Source organism: Podarcis raffonei, chromosome 13 (genome assembly GCF_027172205.1).
Source record: "Podarcis raffonei isolate rPodRaf1 chromosome 13, rPodRaf1.pri, whole genome shotgun sequence".
NCBI classification, from domain to species: domain Eukaryota; kingdom Metazoa; phylum Chordata; class Lepidosauria; order Squamata; family Lacertidae; genus Podarcis; species Podarcis raffonei.
In genome coordinates, this window is record NC_070614.1 from 35,348,275 (window position 1) to 35,364,344 (window position 16,070).

The 16,070-nt window shown below is 43.9% G+C and overlaps 1 protein-coding gene across 2 annotated transcripts; it reads right to left on the minus strand.

Annotated features, from left to right (window-relative positions):
• Positions 1 to 7,073: 7,073 nt before the first annotated feature.
• On the minus strand, positions 7,074 to 15,994 carry LOC128399567 (sulfotransferase 1B1-like). Of its 2 annotated transcripts, none has more exons than XM_053361148.1 (8): positions 15,687 to 15,994; positions 14,128 to 14,882; positions 11,516 to 11,644; positions 11,319 to 11,416; positions 11,098 to 11,224; positions 10,265 to 10,359; positions 9,072 to 9,252; positions 7,074 to 7,996 (listed from the first exon to the last, which is right to left on the minus strand). In XM_053361148.1, the coding sequence occupies exons 2-8, from the start codon at positions 14,306 to 14,308 to the stop codon at positions 7,884 to 7,886; spliced, it is 924 nt and encodes a 307-aa protein (XP_053217123.1). In that variant the 5' UTR covers positions 14,309 to 14,882; positions 15,687 to 15,994; the 3' UTR covers positions 7,074 to 7,883. The 2 variants fall into 2 exon arrangements, with proteins under 2 accessions (XP_053217123.1, XP_053217122.1); XM_053361147.1 differs by having other exon boundaries at positions 15,477 to 15,994.
• Between the last annotated feature and the right edge of the window lie 76 nt (positions 15,995 to 16,070).

Here is a 16,070-nt window from a genome sequence, read left to right on the forward strand (position 1 = left end):
GGGAAAGTTTTCAGAATTACTACCCTTGTACATATATTTTTGGATTGAGAACTAGAGAAGTGCAAATGTGGAAGGTTTGCAGTTTGCTTTGATTTGCATATTGTTTCACAAAGTACAGATTGGAAGGCTCAGCTTTCAATGCAAACTGAATCCAACTCCCCCCCCCCCCATCTTTAATGAAAGTTCAGTTCAGTTCTTCTGTTCCTGAAAGCAAACTTCTAGGCTCCAGATGTGCTCAGCAGCACTCCCGTTTGTTTATTGTCTAGGGACACTTCTATTCCAGATGACCTGTTTCTAGAACATTCATCCTGCTTTGTTTGTGGGGTTGTCATACAACATCAGCTGTTCACTGAGGAGACATTTATTTGTGGGGCCATGATACAATACTGCAAATGTTATCCCACGCTTTCTAGTGAATTTTCTTTACTGCAAGACGTCCAAGTTTTTTTGGTTTGTTGCACACGAGTGCCAAAGCCATTTCAGTTGTATAGCCCAAAGTGTATCAAAACAAAGGATGACGAATCTGTGGCCTGGCAGATATTCTGGGACTCCATCCCCATCAAGCCCCAGTCAGGGATGACGATGGCAACAGGAGTCTAGATAGGGTTGCCATATGTCTGGTTTCTCCTGGACACGTCCTCTTTTTCAAGGTTAAGATTTCTGTCCGGGCAGATTTTTTAAATTAGGCAAAATGTCCAGGTTTTTTTTGTTTGTTTGGCACCATTAGTAGGTACCATTAGTAGGTGGCAATGCTACTAAACAGAAAGAAAACAGAAAGTCACCCCTGCTTCTCCTCCGCATCAACAGACTATGGCCACTCTTGCGATTTTCCTATCCCTACGGTGACTTGCGGAGTCGCCGGCACTTCTGGCTTCTTCCACATCTGGGTCAAAAGATTCCGCTTTGTTAATTCCCTTTCAGCCGCTCAGGGAGCCTTGTGAGGTGAGACGTGATGCTACGCAGGGAGGAGCAAACTTGAACATCTTCCTTTCTTGTGGTAGGCCCAGGGTGAGAGCGAAGCGTGTGTCTGGCCATTGGGAGCCGAGAGAGGGGGGCAGAGGACTTGCCTGCCCACCTCCCCCTTTCACAGGGTCCAGCCGGGATGAGGGCGAGAGGCCCTTCCTCCTACCCTGCACCGCCCAATTCACTGCTGCTCACGTTTTGCAGCTCCCCACCCAGCCGTGTTAGTGATGTATGGAAGTGAAAGCTGGACCATAAAGAAGGCTGATCGCCGAAGAATTGATGCTTTTGAATTATGGTGCTGGAGGAGACTCTTGAGAGTCCCATGGACTGCAAGAAGATCAAACCTATCCATTCTTAAGGAAATCAGCGCTGAGTGCTCACTGGAAGGACAGATCCTGAAGCTGAGGCTCCAATACTTTGGCCACCTCATGAGAAGAGAAGAGCCCCTGGAAAAGACCCTGGTGTTGGGAAAGATGGAGAGCACAAGGAGAAGGGGACGACAGAGGACGAGATGGTTGGGCAGTGTTCTCGAAGCTACAAACATGAGTCTGACCAAACTGCGGGAGGCAGTGGAAGACAGAAGTGCCTGGTGTGCTCTGGTCCATGGGGTCACGAAGAGTCGGACACGACTAAACGACTAAACAACAACAACCCAGCCATGTGCTCAGCACTGTGCAAGAGGCCGAAGCGATAAACCTGGAGTTGGGCTCCCTCTATCTTGATGTGTTTTATAGTGACTCGGGTATAAAACACCTGAGCTTTTCTTGCCCCTCACCCTGCTTGCTATCTATCCCAGAGGTTCAAACAGAGAAAGGGACTTTCTCGTCACCTGCTACCTGAAGCCTTTAGCTGGAATTTGAACTTTGGGCCTCTGCAGCGCATGTGCTTGAACACTAGGCTTTAGCCCAGGGGTGGGGGCTCTGTGTCCTCTTTTTTGCTCTTCAGAATATGGCAACCCTTGTGTAGCAACACCTGGAGGGCCATAGGTCCCCCACACTTGATCTAAACAGATCCAAAAAGCCTGATGTCTGCCGACTGCTGCTCTGTACCATGTACAACGGTTGCAAACAATCACAACACAGATTGATTTTTGGCTTATTATGTAGGAATGATGCCATTGTCCCCTCTTCAGTGTCCCTCAATGGTTCAGATCTCACGTCCCGGAGTACATTCACTGGAATTTTGCCCAGCCCTTTCACAAGAAAAACGAAAGAATGAAAGCAACTAATGACTCATTTTGTTCCTTACCCATTTGAGGAACTAGAAACAGATACGGTAGGCCTGATGGTCTACTGAGCAGAGGGGGTGGAAACTGGGATTAAATTTTAAATCCACTTGGCCGGGTCGATTGTAATGTGTTGGCTGTTTACATGGAAGCTGCTAGAAATAATTTGGAGGCATGGTAGTATATCTGCCATTGAAAATGAACCTCTGGGATAACAACAGGGTGAGAGATTTTACATAATTAAGGAGGTTAAGCAAAACTCGGGGGGGGCAGCTTGATAATATAGTTCCTGAAATTGAGTAACATGATCAGAATAAAAAGTAACATGATCAGAATAAAAATATTAGGGGTGAGGAGAAGAGTTAGCAATTGAAGGAGAACACCCCTCTGTAATGGTTGTTGGTTGTTTACTCATTTTTCTCCATCTTATATTTGCTGTAGGGGGAACAATTAGAGAGGGCATTTTCCAGGCATTTGATGACACTCTCAACAAACATTGTTTGTTACTGTTATTGTTAAAATGCAATTTGGAAATTGTGCTTCTGCATATTTGCTTGTGTCATGAGAAGCCATGATCAGAGCGGGGAGTTAATAAATGAAGCTCTCAGTGTTACGTATTTCTATGCTAACAAAAGAATGTATCTTTTTAATTGTATCTTTTACTTGAGGAATGCAACTGTTGACTCTACCAAATGTATCACCTTTTGTATCTTTCAAAAAAGTGTTTTTTACACTAGAAAATGTAACTAGAATAGAAAAATGTAACTGGAAGAATGTAGCCAAAATATTTTATATTCTATGTGACTTTCCATTGCTGTATACTTGATCTGTCAATATTCTGATGTTCACAAACTGTCAAATACCTTCAAGCACCACAGCGCCACCTACTGGGTCTACAAATGACATTGTGAATACACCCAAAATGCAACATAAAATCAGTTTAATTAATAAAAGTATGCAGAGAGGAAACTTCACACCAGCAATGATAAACATGCAGAAACAGGACTTCACACCAAGACTGATAACCGTTTCCCAAATATCCAGCCATTTAATCTGCATACCGATCATCCCAAAACCTCCGGAATTTCTTCCTGAAAATGAAGCAAAAACAGAACTGTGAGTCAAGATCCGCTTTTATTCCCAACCTCAAAGCAGACATCTTCATTAACAACACCCAAGATCTTACAACATCCCACTTACCTTATGTTAATCCTCTCTTCGCTCCATTTCTGTCATTTTTCTGTATCATTGATCTGTATGGAAATGAAAAGGTATTTAAGTAAAGGCAGTTCCTTTGTTCAAGGTTCTCACTCCATCCTTCTGTTACACGAGTGGGAACCCTGTTGCAACAGTCTTCTGTTCTTTGAAAATAAAGATCAGACTTTGCTTTTTCGCCAATCCTGATGTGGTCTCTGTCATTTCCCGACCGGTTCGGAGCCACCACAAGAGTCCGGTCCTCCTTCCAAGGCTAGGACCCCCTTGGGGAAGCAATAATATTTATTTCACTTGTGTTTGCATTACAGCTGAAAGCTTTCTTACGCTTGCTATGTGCTGTAGTCCTGCAAAAAGGTCCAGTATAATAATTAAAAACTAGATGACTACAGGAGGCCAGAGCTTTGTGCTGTTCTTTTGCTTCTGTCCTTCTTGTAAGCAACCTTCTGCATAGGAGAGCATCCCAGCTTGATTGTGCAGCTGGCCATTCCTCTATTTCCCTAAAGACCCATCTCGCTCTAGGAGATTGAACTCACACAAGGCAAGAGCCTTGGGAGGCTTCCAAGAGAATCATATGCACAAAGAATTATTCCTCTGTTAATAAATTTCACAAAGCAAGCCTGGTTAATTTGCTAATATACAAGCCTGCGAAGCAACATGTTTTTACAGAAGCTGCCTCACCCAAAATGAAGATCATGCTTTATGCAAACAAGCAAGCCAGCTTCACAAACCATGGCTTGAAGTTGGGCTGTTTGAAACTGGCCATAGGTAGCATTAAATCACGATCCCCTCTTTAGACAAAGCGAGAAGGCATGGTTAACAAAAAATGGAAAAGAACGCTTCTGCAAGCCTCTTCTTGGCAATGCAAGAGGAAGAGACGGGACTGTTTGAGTCTGGAAAGACACCAAACTCGTCCCTGCAGTGCTAAGCCACAGTTCAGCAATATCTCCAAAAAGTCCCAGGGGTACAGATTTTGTATCAATAAAATGTTAATTAAAGTCAAATAACAGTTCATGTTAAACCTGTGATTGCAATATTGTTTTTTGGGGAGGGTGTTTTTTTTGAAGCCCATTGTTTTTTGCTGGACCCTGCTGGACACACTGGACTTGGCTGAACTTGCTGGACCGTACTGAACTGGTTGACTGTGCTGGACTTATTGGACTGAACTTGTTAGATCTTGCTGAATTTATTTGACCTTGGTGAACTTTGGTGGGCCTGGCTGGACCGCTTTGAATCTTATTGGGCCTTGCTGGACTTTGCTGCATTTTGTTGAGACTTGTTGGCTTTCAGCTGAATAAAGTAGCCAGTGCTGGCTGGCTGGTGCCCATTGGGGTAGAAGGCAGGGAGATCAGCAATAGGTGGAGCAAATTACTGTATAGTTTTGTCCCCATCCTCCTCCCTGCTGAGTTGCACAAGGCGATGTTGAGACTAAGGAGGAAAAAGGTGACACAGGCACAGGAAGACAAGCAGATGGTGGCCGATGAGACCAGGCTGAGTTTAGAGGGGCAGTGCCCCATTTGCCCCTCCTGGGCCACTGGCTAGTCTCCTCTGCAAGTAACAGAATTTAGGAACCTTTATACCTTATCTTGTTGGGATTTGAATGATATTAGAAATAAATAGATGGGTGTTTCTTCTCTTCTTACTTACTATGGAAAGTATACTTCAATGCCATGATCATACAAGAGCTAGTTTTGAACATGAATGGGAACAGGATCTCGGCAAATCAATCACTACAAAAAAAGGGGAATTACTGTGGTTAAGAAATGTGATGCTAGTAACTCTTGAAGAATAGTTTAATTTTTGATAGCTCACCAACCTTTAAAGAACTGTATTGGATGCCGATTTGCTACTGAGCCGAATTTTAAGGTGCTTTTGTTGACTTATACAGTTGTAAACAACTCAGGGCCTGGATATCTGAAGAAACCCCTGCCTTTATGTTAATATTTTATTGTGCAGCAATTTGCAATTGTTTTTATTAAAGATTGTGCATCTGTATATATGTGCACTGGCCTGGTATCATTTTGTAGGAAGGGCAGTATAAATATTAAATTTCCACTGTCACATTTAGTTTGGCCCTTAGAAGATTATAAGCTTAGTTACAGACCAATTTACCTTTTTTCATATACTTTGATTACCTGGGGCCAAAGAGTCTGATGCCAATTTGCACATCGTACTGTGATGCAACATTGACAAGCTTAGAGCTGGAATTTTCTGTAATAATTTCCCCTTCCTCTCCACTTTTCATTACATTAGGCTTAGCAACTGATGAGAGAAAGCATCCCAGCCTCAATTGCTTCCCTGCCTTTATGAGCAGCTTGAGCTTCAGAAATTAACAAGTTGAACATGAACAGAAGCAAGTTGCTGTCAAAGGCATTGGGAGAAAGTCCTGTGAACCCTACTGAGGGCACAATGGTATACTGTACACAAGAACTTCCGGATTTCATAGAAGCTTCCCTTTACTAAAGCCAGAACTTGAGATTTGCAGCTGTCATTCATTTATTACATTAACCTCTTGCCCTTCCTTCTAAAAGAGCCCAGGATGCTATGGTTCCTGTTGTCACAAGCCCATTGGTTCGATCAGCGCATTAGGTGGATGTTGTTCCCAGCCCAATCCCTGATCGGTTGCCACTGGTGCCATTTCCAGGGATGCTGTGGGTGGGCCTGTCTGTTGTTTCTGTCCCATTTTCATTTCATCTGGTTGGGTCTTTAACTTTCCCCCCGGCCATGCCAAAGCAGAGCAACCACTGAATAGGACAGCATACTGCCACAGCCAACGTCTGAATCTCAGACAGATCTGCCAGGCTCCTAGTTCAACCTCCTATCACCCAAAGAACCCAGGTTCCTTTCTGTCCACTCCCACCGACTCATCTCCTTTTGTCGCACACGCACACTGTGCCCACAATCATTCTTAACGGTGCCTACATTTATTACAACCAAAGCTGAATGGCAAAAGAACCTGTTGTGTGCCTTGATGGAAACGGTTCCAAGAGGGGCAGTTTTCTTTCTTTCTTTTCCTATTTATTAGTTTGGTTTCACTTATTAAAAATTACAGTCATATCACAACACATTCCAACAGTTCAAGATTCCCACAAATCTCTCTGGACTTCCCACCTCTCTCTCTGTGGGTCCCATTGTCAAACCCTTTCTGCTGCATCTTTTATATTCATCCAGATTTTTGTAGCACCATTATATCCATAGTTCTTGTTACATTACAAGTGTTATTACAATCACGCTAACTACTTTAACTGTTTACAGTGGTCTCCAAGGTATGTTATTAACCCCCCCCAATTCCTTATTAAAGTTTTGTTCTTCCTGATTTCTGATTTTTCCAGTCATCTTTGTCATTTTGGCATAGTCCATCAACTTGATCTGCCATTCTGCTCTGGTAGGGACTTTGTCTTCTTTCCATCTCTGGGTTATCAACATCCACACAGCTGTTGTTGCGTACATGAGCAGTCTTCTCTGGTCCTTTAGGATTTCAGCACCTACAATTCCTTATAAAAAAAGCCTCTGTGGGTGTTTTTTTTAAAAAAAGTTATTTTAAACATTCCCCCCCAATTCATTATATATAATTTCCCAGAATGCTTTTATTACCTTGCACGTCCACCACATATGATAAAAGGTGCCTTCTTTTTCTTTAAATTTCCAACCAATATTTGTACCTTTCTTGTACCTTTCTTATACATTTTTGCTAACTTACTAGGAGTTAAATACCAACGGTACATCATTTTCATATAATTTTCTTTCAATGTATAACATGCTGTAAATTTCAAATCAGTTCTCCATAACTTCTTCCATGATGAAAGCTGAATATTATTCCCCAGATCTCGCCCAGTGTATCATTGCTGATTTAACCTTTTCATATTTTGTATACCATTCCAAAAGCAGTCTATACGCTTTAGAAAGTAATTTTACAGTGTTGTCCAACAATTATTTTCTAAACCTTGAAGTTTCATTACTAAAACCCTTCCTTTTATCTATTTTTAAAAAATAATTTATTTGATGATATTATAACCAGTCAGTTGATAAATCTCATATCCTCAAAATCCTTCAATTTCAACTGGTGTTCTGCTTCCATTAACAGGTCCATATATGTTGCCCAGTCATTTCTCATATTTACATTTTTAAAGGATATTGCTTCCAGTAGGGAAAGCCACCATGGCATTTTCTGTTCTAGTAAATTATATTTCTCCCATACCACATAAATTGATTTTCTTACAAAATGATTCAAGAATACTTTATACACGTTTCCCTTTTCATACCATAGACATGCATGCCAACCAAACCTATTATCATGACTCTCAAGGTCTAAAATATTACTATTTTTTCAAATTATCCATTCCCGAAGCCAGCAAAGGCAGCATGCTTCATAATATAACCTTGAGTTTGATAGGGAGAAGCCACCTCTTTCTTTCGAATCTATTAATAATTTGTAATTTTTTCTTGGCCAAGAATAAAATACAAGAGGGGCAGTTTTCTGAGTCTATAATACCTCCCGGAAACGCAGGGTCGTTCCTTCCATCTTGTGCCGGTAATCTGCATCAAATTCCTCCCTTTTAGCCACTGTGAAATAATTCTTCCAGTCGCCAACTTCACCTGAAGAAATTCAGAAACAGAGAGAGAGAGCTTCACCCTGTGACCATTTTGAAAGATGCTATCCTCTCTCCTAACATAGGGGGTTTCTGTGATAACTATTACTTGCCTTTCTTTTTCTTTATAATTATAAAGGACCTTTATATTTACAAAGGTTCTCCTTTGGGTGTCCAGCACAGTGCATTTAGGTTTTGTACATATTACCCAGGTTGTGCCTGAGCACATATGTTGTATTACTCTACCTACTGTATTTTTCGCTCTATAAGACGCACCAGACCACAAGACGCACCTAGTTTTTGGAGGAAAACAAGAAAAAAAAATTCTGAATCTCAGAAGCCAGAACAGCAAGAGGGATCGCTGCGCAGTGAAAGCAGCAATCCCTCTTGCTATTCTGGTTTCTGGGATAGCTGTGCAGCCTGCATTCGCTCCATAAGACACACACACATTTCCCCTTACTTTTTAGGAGGGAAAAAGTGAGTCTTATAGAGCAAAAAGTACGGTATGTGTATCTGCTCAGAAGTAAACTACATTGAGTTTGGTGGGACTTCCATGTAGATATATCTAAGATAGCAGCCTAAAGCTCTTAGGACAGTCTTTACCAAAGGTGTCATGGACTTTGAAGAAGCACCAACTCAGGGTTAAAAGGAGAAACGGGCTAAGAGGAAGACACATTTGGTAAACCCTCACCGTGATCAACTCCCACCCAGAAACCTAAGTCCCCACTGTGGAAGGATGTGTGGATCCAGAATTGGCCTCCACAGTCACTTACGGACTCGCTGTTAAGACCGTTTTCATGGAAGACAATCTTACTCGGCTACAAGTGATTGTCAAATAAGAAAGCGCTTGGTGACTACACACTTTGATTCCCTATAAAGTTAGCAAAACGCACTTCAGACCACTGGAACATTCTCTGGGCAATACATTGGGCCCAGACAGCATAAAAGATTACTCTCCCCAGTTAAACTTCACTCCACTTCCCAATTTCACCCTTCTTTGTGGGGAAAGGGGGAGCAAATGCACTTGTGTAGCTGGGAACAACGTCTTTTGAGGTCTTAAAAGACTAGCGTCACTTACTCACCTTTCCTCATAAATCTGCCTTTTGTCTTGTCAAAGATGGCATTGGGGACAGTCTCATAATTTGTCATTGGGTTCTTCTTCATGGTCTGGAATGATGCGTGGTGGACAATCTTTTGAAGGGCGTCCTCAGGCAGATCAACCTCCAGGAAATCTTTCACACGACGGACCTCGCGAGCCAAGTCCTGGCGGAGACATACAGATGGGTGTGAATGGGAGTGAGGTCACAACAGAGCAACTTGGTACTGCAATTTGCCTGTAAGCTCCAGAATGCCTCTGAGGTTCCTGAGAGTGTGGGAAAGAAACACTAACTGTCTGGCTGGTTCTTTTTCAAGAAGCAAAACCCAATGGTCTCTGGATCCCTTCCACATTTCTGCACTTGATAAATTTACTTTTGCTTCACATGCCTCTCTGTTTTGAACACACTTCTTTTCAAGTTGTGCCACACAGCCTTGACCTGGAGGCAGTAGTGTTAAAATCTCACATTTCTGAGAGCAACCTGAGTGAGGAATGTGCCCTCTGCCCATGCTGGGAGATTTGTATTACTTCCAGGGATGGGAAATCAACTCGGTTGAGTTCACATTTTAATGCAATTCTACCTAATTTGGCTTCTTGAAACAATAAGCGAACTGAAATGCAGCTCTGAAATTCAGACTTCTCTGAATTTTGCAGGAAAGCGAGCCAACGAAAAAAGGTGTACAAGAAATGCATATGTTAGGGGAAAGTATACATAAATGGCTCAGGACTGCAATACCTTAAGGACTGCCTCTGCATTCATCGTCTGAGGCCCTTGTTTGTGTGCCTCCTCCACATGAAGTCTGGAGGGTGGCAACACGAGATCGAGCCTTTTCTGTGGTGGCTCCTCATTGGTGGAACGCTCTCAGTGGCGAAGCTTCATGCTCCGGGAGCACCGGGGGGCGGGGCTGGCGTGCGCCCCGGAGTTGTGGCGTGTCACCCACAGGGGCGGGGCGCACCACCTGTGGGGGCGGGGCACCCAGGGCGGGCAGGGGGCAGCCGCGATGGCACCCCACCAGGATCGTGCTCCCGGGGGCAGTGTGCTCCCCCCCACTCCTCTTCCTCTGCCAGTGAATGCTCTCCCTAGGGAAGTTCATCTGGATTCTTCTATATATCTTTAGGCGCCAGGTGAAAACATTTCTCTTCAACCAGGCCTTTGGCTGATTCATATTCTACACCCACCTCTTTCATGTCCTCGTAGAAGAGGTACAGGATACGGTGCTTTCCTTTCTCATCCCAGTAACGCTGGACATGGTCATACCAAGAGCCCCAGGCAACTGAGAGACAAGGGAGATAAGATGTAACAAGGATTAAGTCTGTCACCTAGTTAAAGGAATCAATTAATCCAATGCAATCCCACAGTACTCTCCCATTCATGTGTACCTATTTCCAGGTATGTAGCAGAGCTGGGAAACAGTGGCCCTCCAGATGTTGAGGGACTCAGCTCCAGCCAGCATGACCAATGGCCAGGGACGATGGGAGGTAAAGGCAGCATTGTTCAGTTTTCCTGACATTTCCCTAACCTTTAATTTGCACGTTATATTAAAGGTTTCAAATGGTGTTGAAGGCACTTCTGAAATCTAGCTGGGTAAAGCACAAGATCTTGTTATTTGCTTCCGGGAAATAATCTGTTTGTAAGCCGGGAATCCTCTCGCAAACCCAGAAGTTTCTTACAGGAAAGGGGCTTTGTGCGAGACGGAAAATGGGTGAGGGCCAATGAAAAACCAAGGGAACCTGCTTTACATGAATCTATAAATTCCAGGAGTCCCTGGATTATTTCCCCTCTAACTCAGTGGCCTTCAACTGCTGTGGGTTGTGGCAGCACCCTGATAGAAGGGGGATCGCAATGCTGTTGAGGTTCAAGGAGGGTCTCAGAAAATTCAGTCGCTGCTGTTCTGATTCATTAGACACCCCCTTCATCATGGAGGGGGAATCAGGGCATCTTCTGTACCCCACCCTCCCCATGCCCAACAAATACTAATTATTCAAGATGAGCTCCTTCTCCTAGAACTGACGTTTGCCCTCCATGAATTTCTTAACATAGCCATCCCACGGCCCAGGGTCTGGCTGCGTCACGTTCATCTGGTCAAAGAAGAAGTAGGAGACCAGGTTGTCCTTGGCATTGCGAGCAACATAGATTACCTGCAAGGGACCAGAAGGGAGAATGGTATGAGGTGGCATAGGGCAGGATTGAGGGGTGGGGAGGGCAGGAAGGGATGAGGCAAGCAACACTTACTTTGCATTTCTTGTCCCAAAAGCTTTTAGGAACAAGCTGGAAGGGGAGGTGGGTTTTGATCACACGAGGAGATGGGGTATCTACCAGAATGCTGACCCCTAAGGAAGAATCAGAGAAAGGGTTGGATGAGTTAGTTCGCTGCCTGTGGGGGTTTTTTTTTACAAGTGGGGCTGCATGCCTGGGTTCTCTGGGCTCACCTGAAGGCACCGGGGGTGGAGAGCAAATTTCTAGAAATGGGATCCGGATGTACACAGGAGCTCGACGAGCTTTTTCCACATCGCCGCCGGTAAGGACCAGGTCAACAATCTCTTGAATCCATGTGGTACCTGAAAGCCCAGAGGAACAGTAAATATAGAGATCTACTAGAACCTAAAACCCCTTGGTGGATCTCACCTATAGAAGTATTAGCTGTGAAACAGAAAAACACGAAAGAAAATTGGGCAACATACAAAATGTTATTAGAGGAGAAAAATAATAAATTGGGATTTATTGATTTTTAAAGTCCTCACAAAATTGACGTTGGTGTGAATTTCTCCTAATACATAAACATACTTTGGCATGCAATTTTAACTAACATAAACATTTTTGCAGATTTCCCCAACTACAATGCATTTTGGGTATGTTATTTCCACTAATATTGGCATTTTGAGGTGAACTTTGCCCTAGCACAGGCGTTTTTCCACATGTTACTTGGTTGGAGACCTACATTGCAAAATTTAAAGAAGTGTGAGTTTGGAAATGAAATATACTCGGAGTCGAGTGTGGATTTCATGCTCTTTATTCAGCTCAAGAGTAGTGAGGAATGGAAATTCCCCCGAAATGTCTGCTTTATATACATTATTTACACAATGGGCCCCACATGATTGGCTAATTCTGGGATTCCCCTGTAGGCCAATCAGGTTGCGGATTCACTTCCACCCGGAGTTGGATTGGGTGGCTCCTGCGGACCAATCAGACTGCTGCATTCTGGATCCTATTGTTCTAGGACCAATCAGACTGCTGCATTTTAGATCCTATTCAACTCAGTACATAACAGCAAGGCTTATGTTATCAGCCCCACAAGTGCTGTTGGGATACGATTTGGCCCAGATAGAGGAGAAGGAAGAAGTGGGGGACTATACCAAGGGAACCAGGGGTGGAGGAAGGGCATCTCCCCTTCCCACTCTGGCTTCAGCCATTTCGGAGGGGAAATAGGGATGCCAGCTCTTGCCTCCGACCCTTCAGTGGAGCAGAGTGTGTCCGTGGAAGCTGGGGAGAGTTTTTATAAGCCAAGGGGAAAGGCTGAACAAGAGGAGGCAGCCTTGTTACCCACAAAAGCTCATGCTCAGCATTCCTGCAAGGCAAGAGAGTCTTCCGAGTGAGTGCATCACACCTCAGCTTTTAAAACTTGGCGGGAGGAGTGGGGAAGCTTGTTGGGACATATTTGTTGCTCAGCCCATTTTGGAACTCCCTGCCCTGCTGCGAATTCCCAGCTCCAGAGGAGCGCTGCATCTGAATAAAGATTTCTTTAAATAAGTCAGAGCCTCAATCTGTGTTTTGGGGAAGCAGGAACCAGGACAAGGTGTCTGTGTTTTGCTTCACCTATTGTTTCCAAAAGTGCTGACTAGGCAGGTATACCTTGAATGTGAACTGCATGGACTTTCTCCTCATCCATAGTTCAAACAAACGCAAAAGCATTTGCCTACATTGCCACCCCCTCTAATGTATAACTCTCTCTAACTATTGGCCATGCTAGTTTGACCTGCCCAACAGCATTTGCAGGGCCATAGCCTTGGTTCACTATCCCTGCTGTTGTCCCCCTCATGCCTCTATTACATTTTTTTTTTGAGCAGGTACAAAAAAACTAAGCAACAACATGTCTGCTACTTGTTTGTTCCGCTTATTTAATATCCTTCTCCTCAGTCCTGAGGGATTACAACACTCTTGCAGTAACTTAAAATACAAATAAATGCTATACACATTGCACAATGAAACCAATTTTTGGAAAAACAACAACAACTTATGCATATGTTTATGAAATAATGTAGCTTCCTTTCAGAAAGAACATGTTTACTTTTTGGTGCTTTTAAAGCCATTTCCTCTGCCAAGACACATATTTATGTAACTCCCCGAGAGACAATTGAGCAACCCTACAGCAAAACAAACACATGAAACCAACCTAACGAAATAAACCTCAATTTCTGCTTCCTTTCTCCTGATTTATTGGGCCCAGTGCATTTCTTCACCAGAACAGCAGTCACCAGGATGGGCAAATCTGTCAATTTTGGTTTCTCTCCGTTTCTTATCTTTCCAGTCTTTCAGTTCTCCACATTCCCATGTCAGTTTGCTGTGTTGTTGTCATTTTAAAGTCACCATGAAAGTTCACCAGCATTTTAGTGTGAAATTCCTCCATGTTTTTGTATAGAATTTTGCCTAACATGCACATTTTTGCATAGCAATTTCTCCCAGAACAATGCATTTTTCTATGCTGTTTTCACTCACACATGCATTTTGATGCATATTTTACCTTTCGTATATTCATTTTTGTACACATCAGCCGGCTGGATAATTCTCTTCCAAAATTTGAAGAGTGCCAAATAGGTTGGTTCAGCTTTAAAGGTGACCCGAATATAATTTCTCCCTAACAGTTCCTCCTTATTTCCTGGATAACAGGAGAACTTTGAGGGTGCTTTGAGGTTTGTCTCCTTGGTCTTCCCCCACCCCACCCATTTTCTTGGAGGGGTGGCACCTACGATTGCTATGGCCCTCCTCCTTCTGTTTTTCCTCCTGCAGTCGTACACCCCGCCTGCTCCCCTTTCTGGTGTCTCACCTGCTTTGGGGTAAGTTGAGAGAAGCAAGTCATCTGGCCGTGCCTGGAAGTTTTCAATTGGAGCCCATTGTTGAGCAATGGGCTCCATCAGGGGGATCCCATGGACCAGCTCCAGCGGAAACCTCCGGAAAACATCCCTGTGCTTGTGCAAGAAGTCGTTGTAGTCTGTTTGGTTGGCCATGGTCCGAGGTGCAAGGGTTGTGTAGCCCTTCACAAAGAAAGCAGCAGCCTCCCAGATGTTATTCTCTAAGAGGGTTCTCCACTTCCACTCCACAACTGTGTTTCTCTTCCTGCTTCCAGGCACAGTTGCTTCACAGCCTGTTTTATTTCATCACTCTTATGCAATCTAAAGGGCAACAGGCGAGTTCCTCATTCAGGAAAAGTCCAACCCCAGGAAACAGCGTTGATTTTATCATTTCAATCCAGCCCATTGTTTTACCAGCCAACAGAATGGCTGCAGGGGGTGGATGGGTGGAGTATAGGCAGGCTGAATACTATGCTTTTCCTCCCAGAACCTCCAATTTGTTCATTTTGTCCGCTGTTTGCTTAGATCTCAAGATTTCTCTGCAAGTAATCCAAGAATCTTGGCTGCTTCTTCTACCCTCAGCCTGAAAAGCCTCTTTTCCTCTCGCAGGAAATCCAGACCTCACACAAGTTCTTTCAGACCACAACTAAACTCTTTCCATTGCCTGGTGGAGGGATTTTATCGGAGTCATTGCCTTTCCTGTGTTGAAATTCTTTGGCTCAGCACCAGACTGTGTAAAAAAAACAAAACAAAAAACTAAGAGATAATAGCAAGTAATAGCTAATGGAGGAACGACATAAAAGCCCCTCTGGGTATATAAACAACAAATATATAGGGTAGCTGTGTTTGTCGGTGAGGGAAAACTCCAAAATCCACAGTTGAGTAATCACCTTTACTGGGACTAAGGAAAACATAACAAATTAGCATGCGAGTTCTGCAGAATTCATTCACAGGCGTAGTATCTGAGTGGTCCACGTTAGCAAAGTGGCTGGGATAATGCAGACAGAGTCAAGAGAGAAAATAAACAGACCAAATTTATTGAGGAGAACAGATCCAGGTGAACATATCCTGGTCTCAAAAATAAATCAAGAGGCAATAGAGGCCCAGTCAGGCCTAGAGAATGAACCCTGGGATCTTGTACACGGCAGTCAGAATGTCCACAAGTTCCACCTCCCATCTTCATGTTGGGAAATATTTCCCGGGTTAAAATTCTTGCACAAGAGACCTGCCAGAAAAGAAAACATTGCACCCCCTGTCTAGAATACTCAAAGTCACAGATCTCCTACTCTAAAGGCAATACAGCTGCAATTCTGTGTACACTTACTTGGGAATATGCATTATTGATCTGGAGCATCAGGATGTATATTTCCATAGAGATGTGAACATTTAAAGCAAGGGTGTAGCGGGGGGGTGGGCAGGGGGAAGCTGTCCCCCATCAAGTAAATAAATAGAAATACTTAACCAACAGCTTAGTTCTACTCCCCCTAACATAAATCCTGGCTATGCCCATGATTGAAAGGAATTTCGAGGATACCCTGCAAATATGTCTCCTCCTGTCCCTTTCACGGTTCAGTAAAAAGTATATTCAGTGAATAGTTTCAAAACAGAAGGGACAAGGCTCAATTTCGCGTGGGGTACCAAACCCTTGAAAGGTATGAAAGTCAGGAGGTCCGGGATCTTGCCCTTTCTCAAATAAGACTAGAAAGGCGCTCTGCACATATCTCAGAAGAACTCTCAACAGAGCCGATTCCAAACACCCGGTTCGAGCGCGACCCCTAGTGGACATTTGTGTCCAATGCAACCCTCAGCGTCCCGTCATTCCCCGGCTTCCCTGTGCTGTCAATCAAGAGGACCGACCTGCTCCTCCCCAACGTGGCCGGCCTTTGCTCCGGCTCGCCCGCGCGGGCGAAGCCCAAGT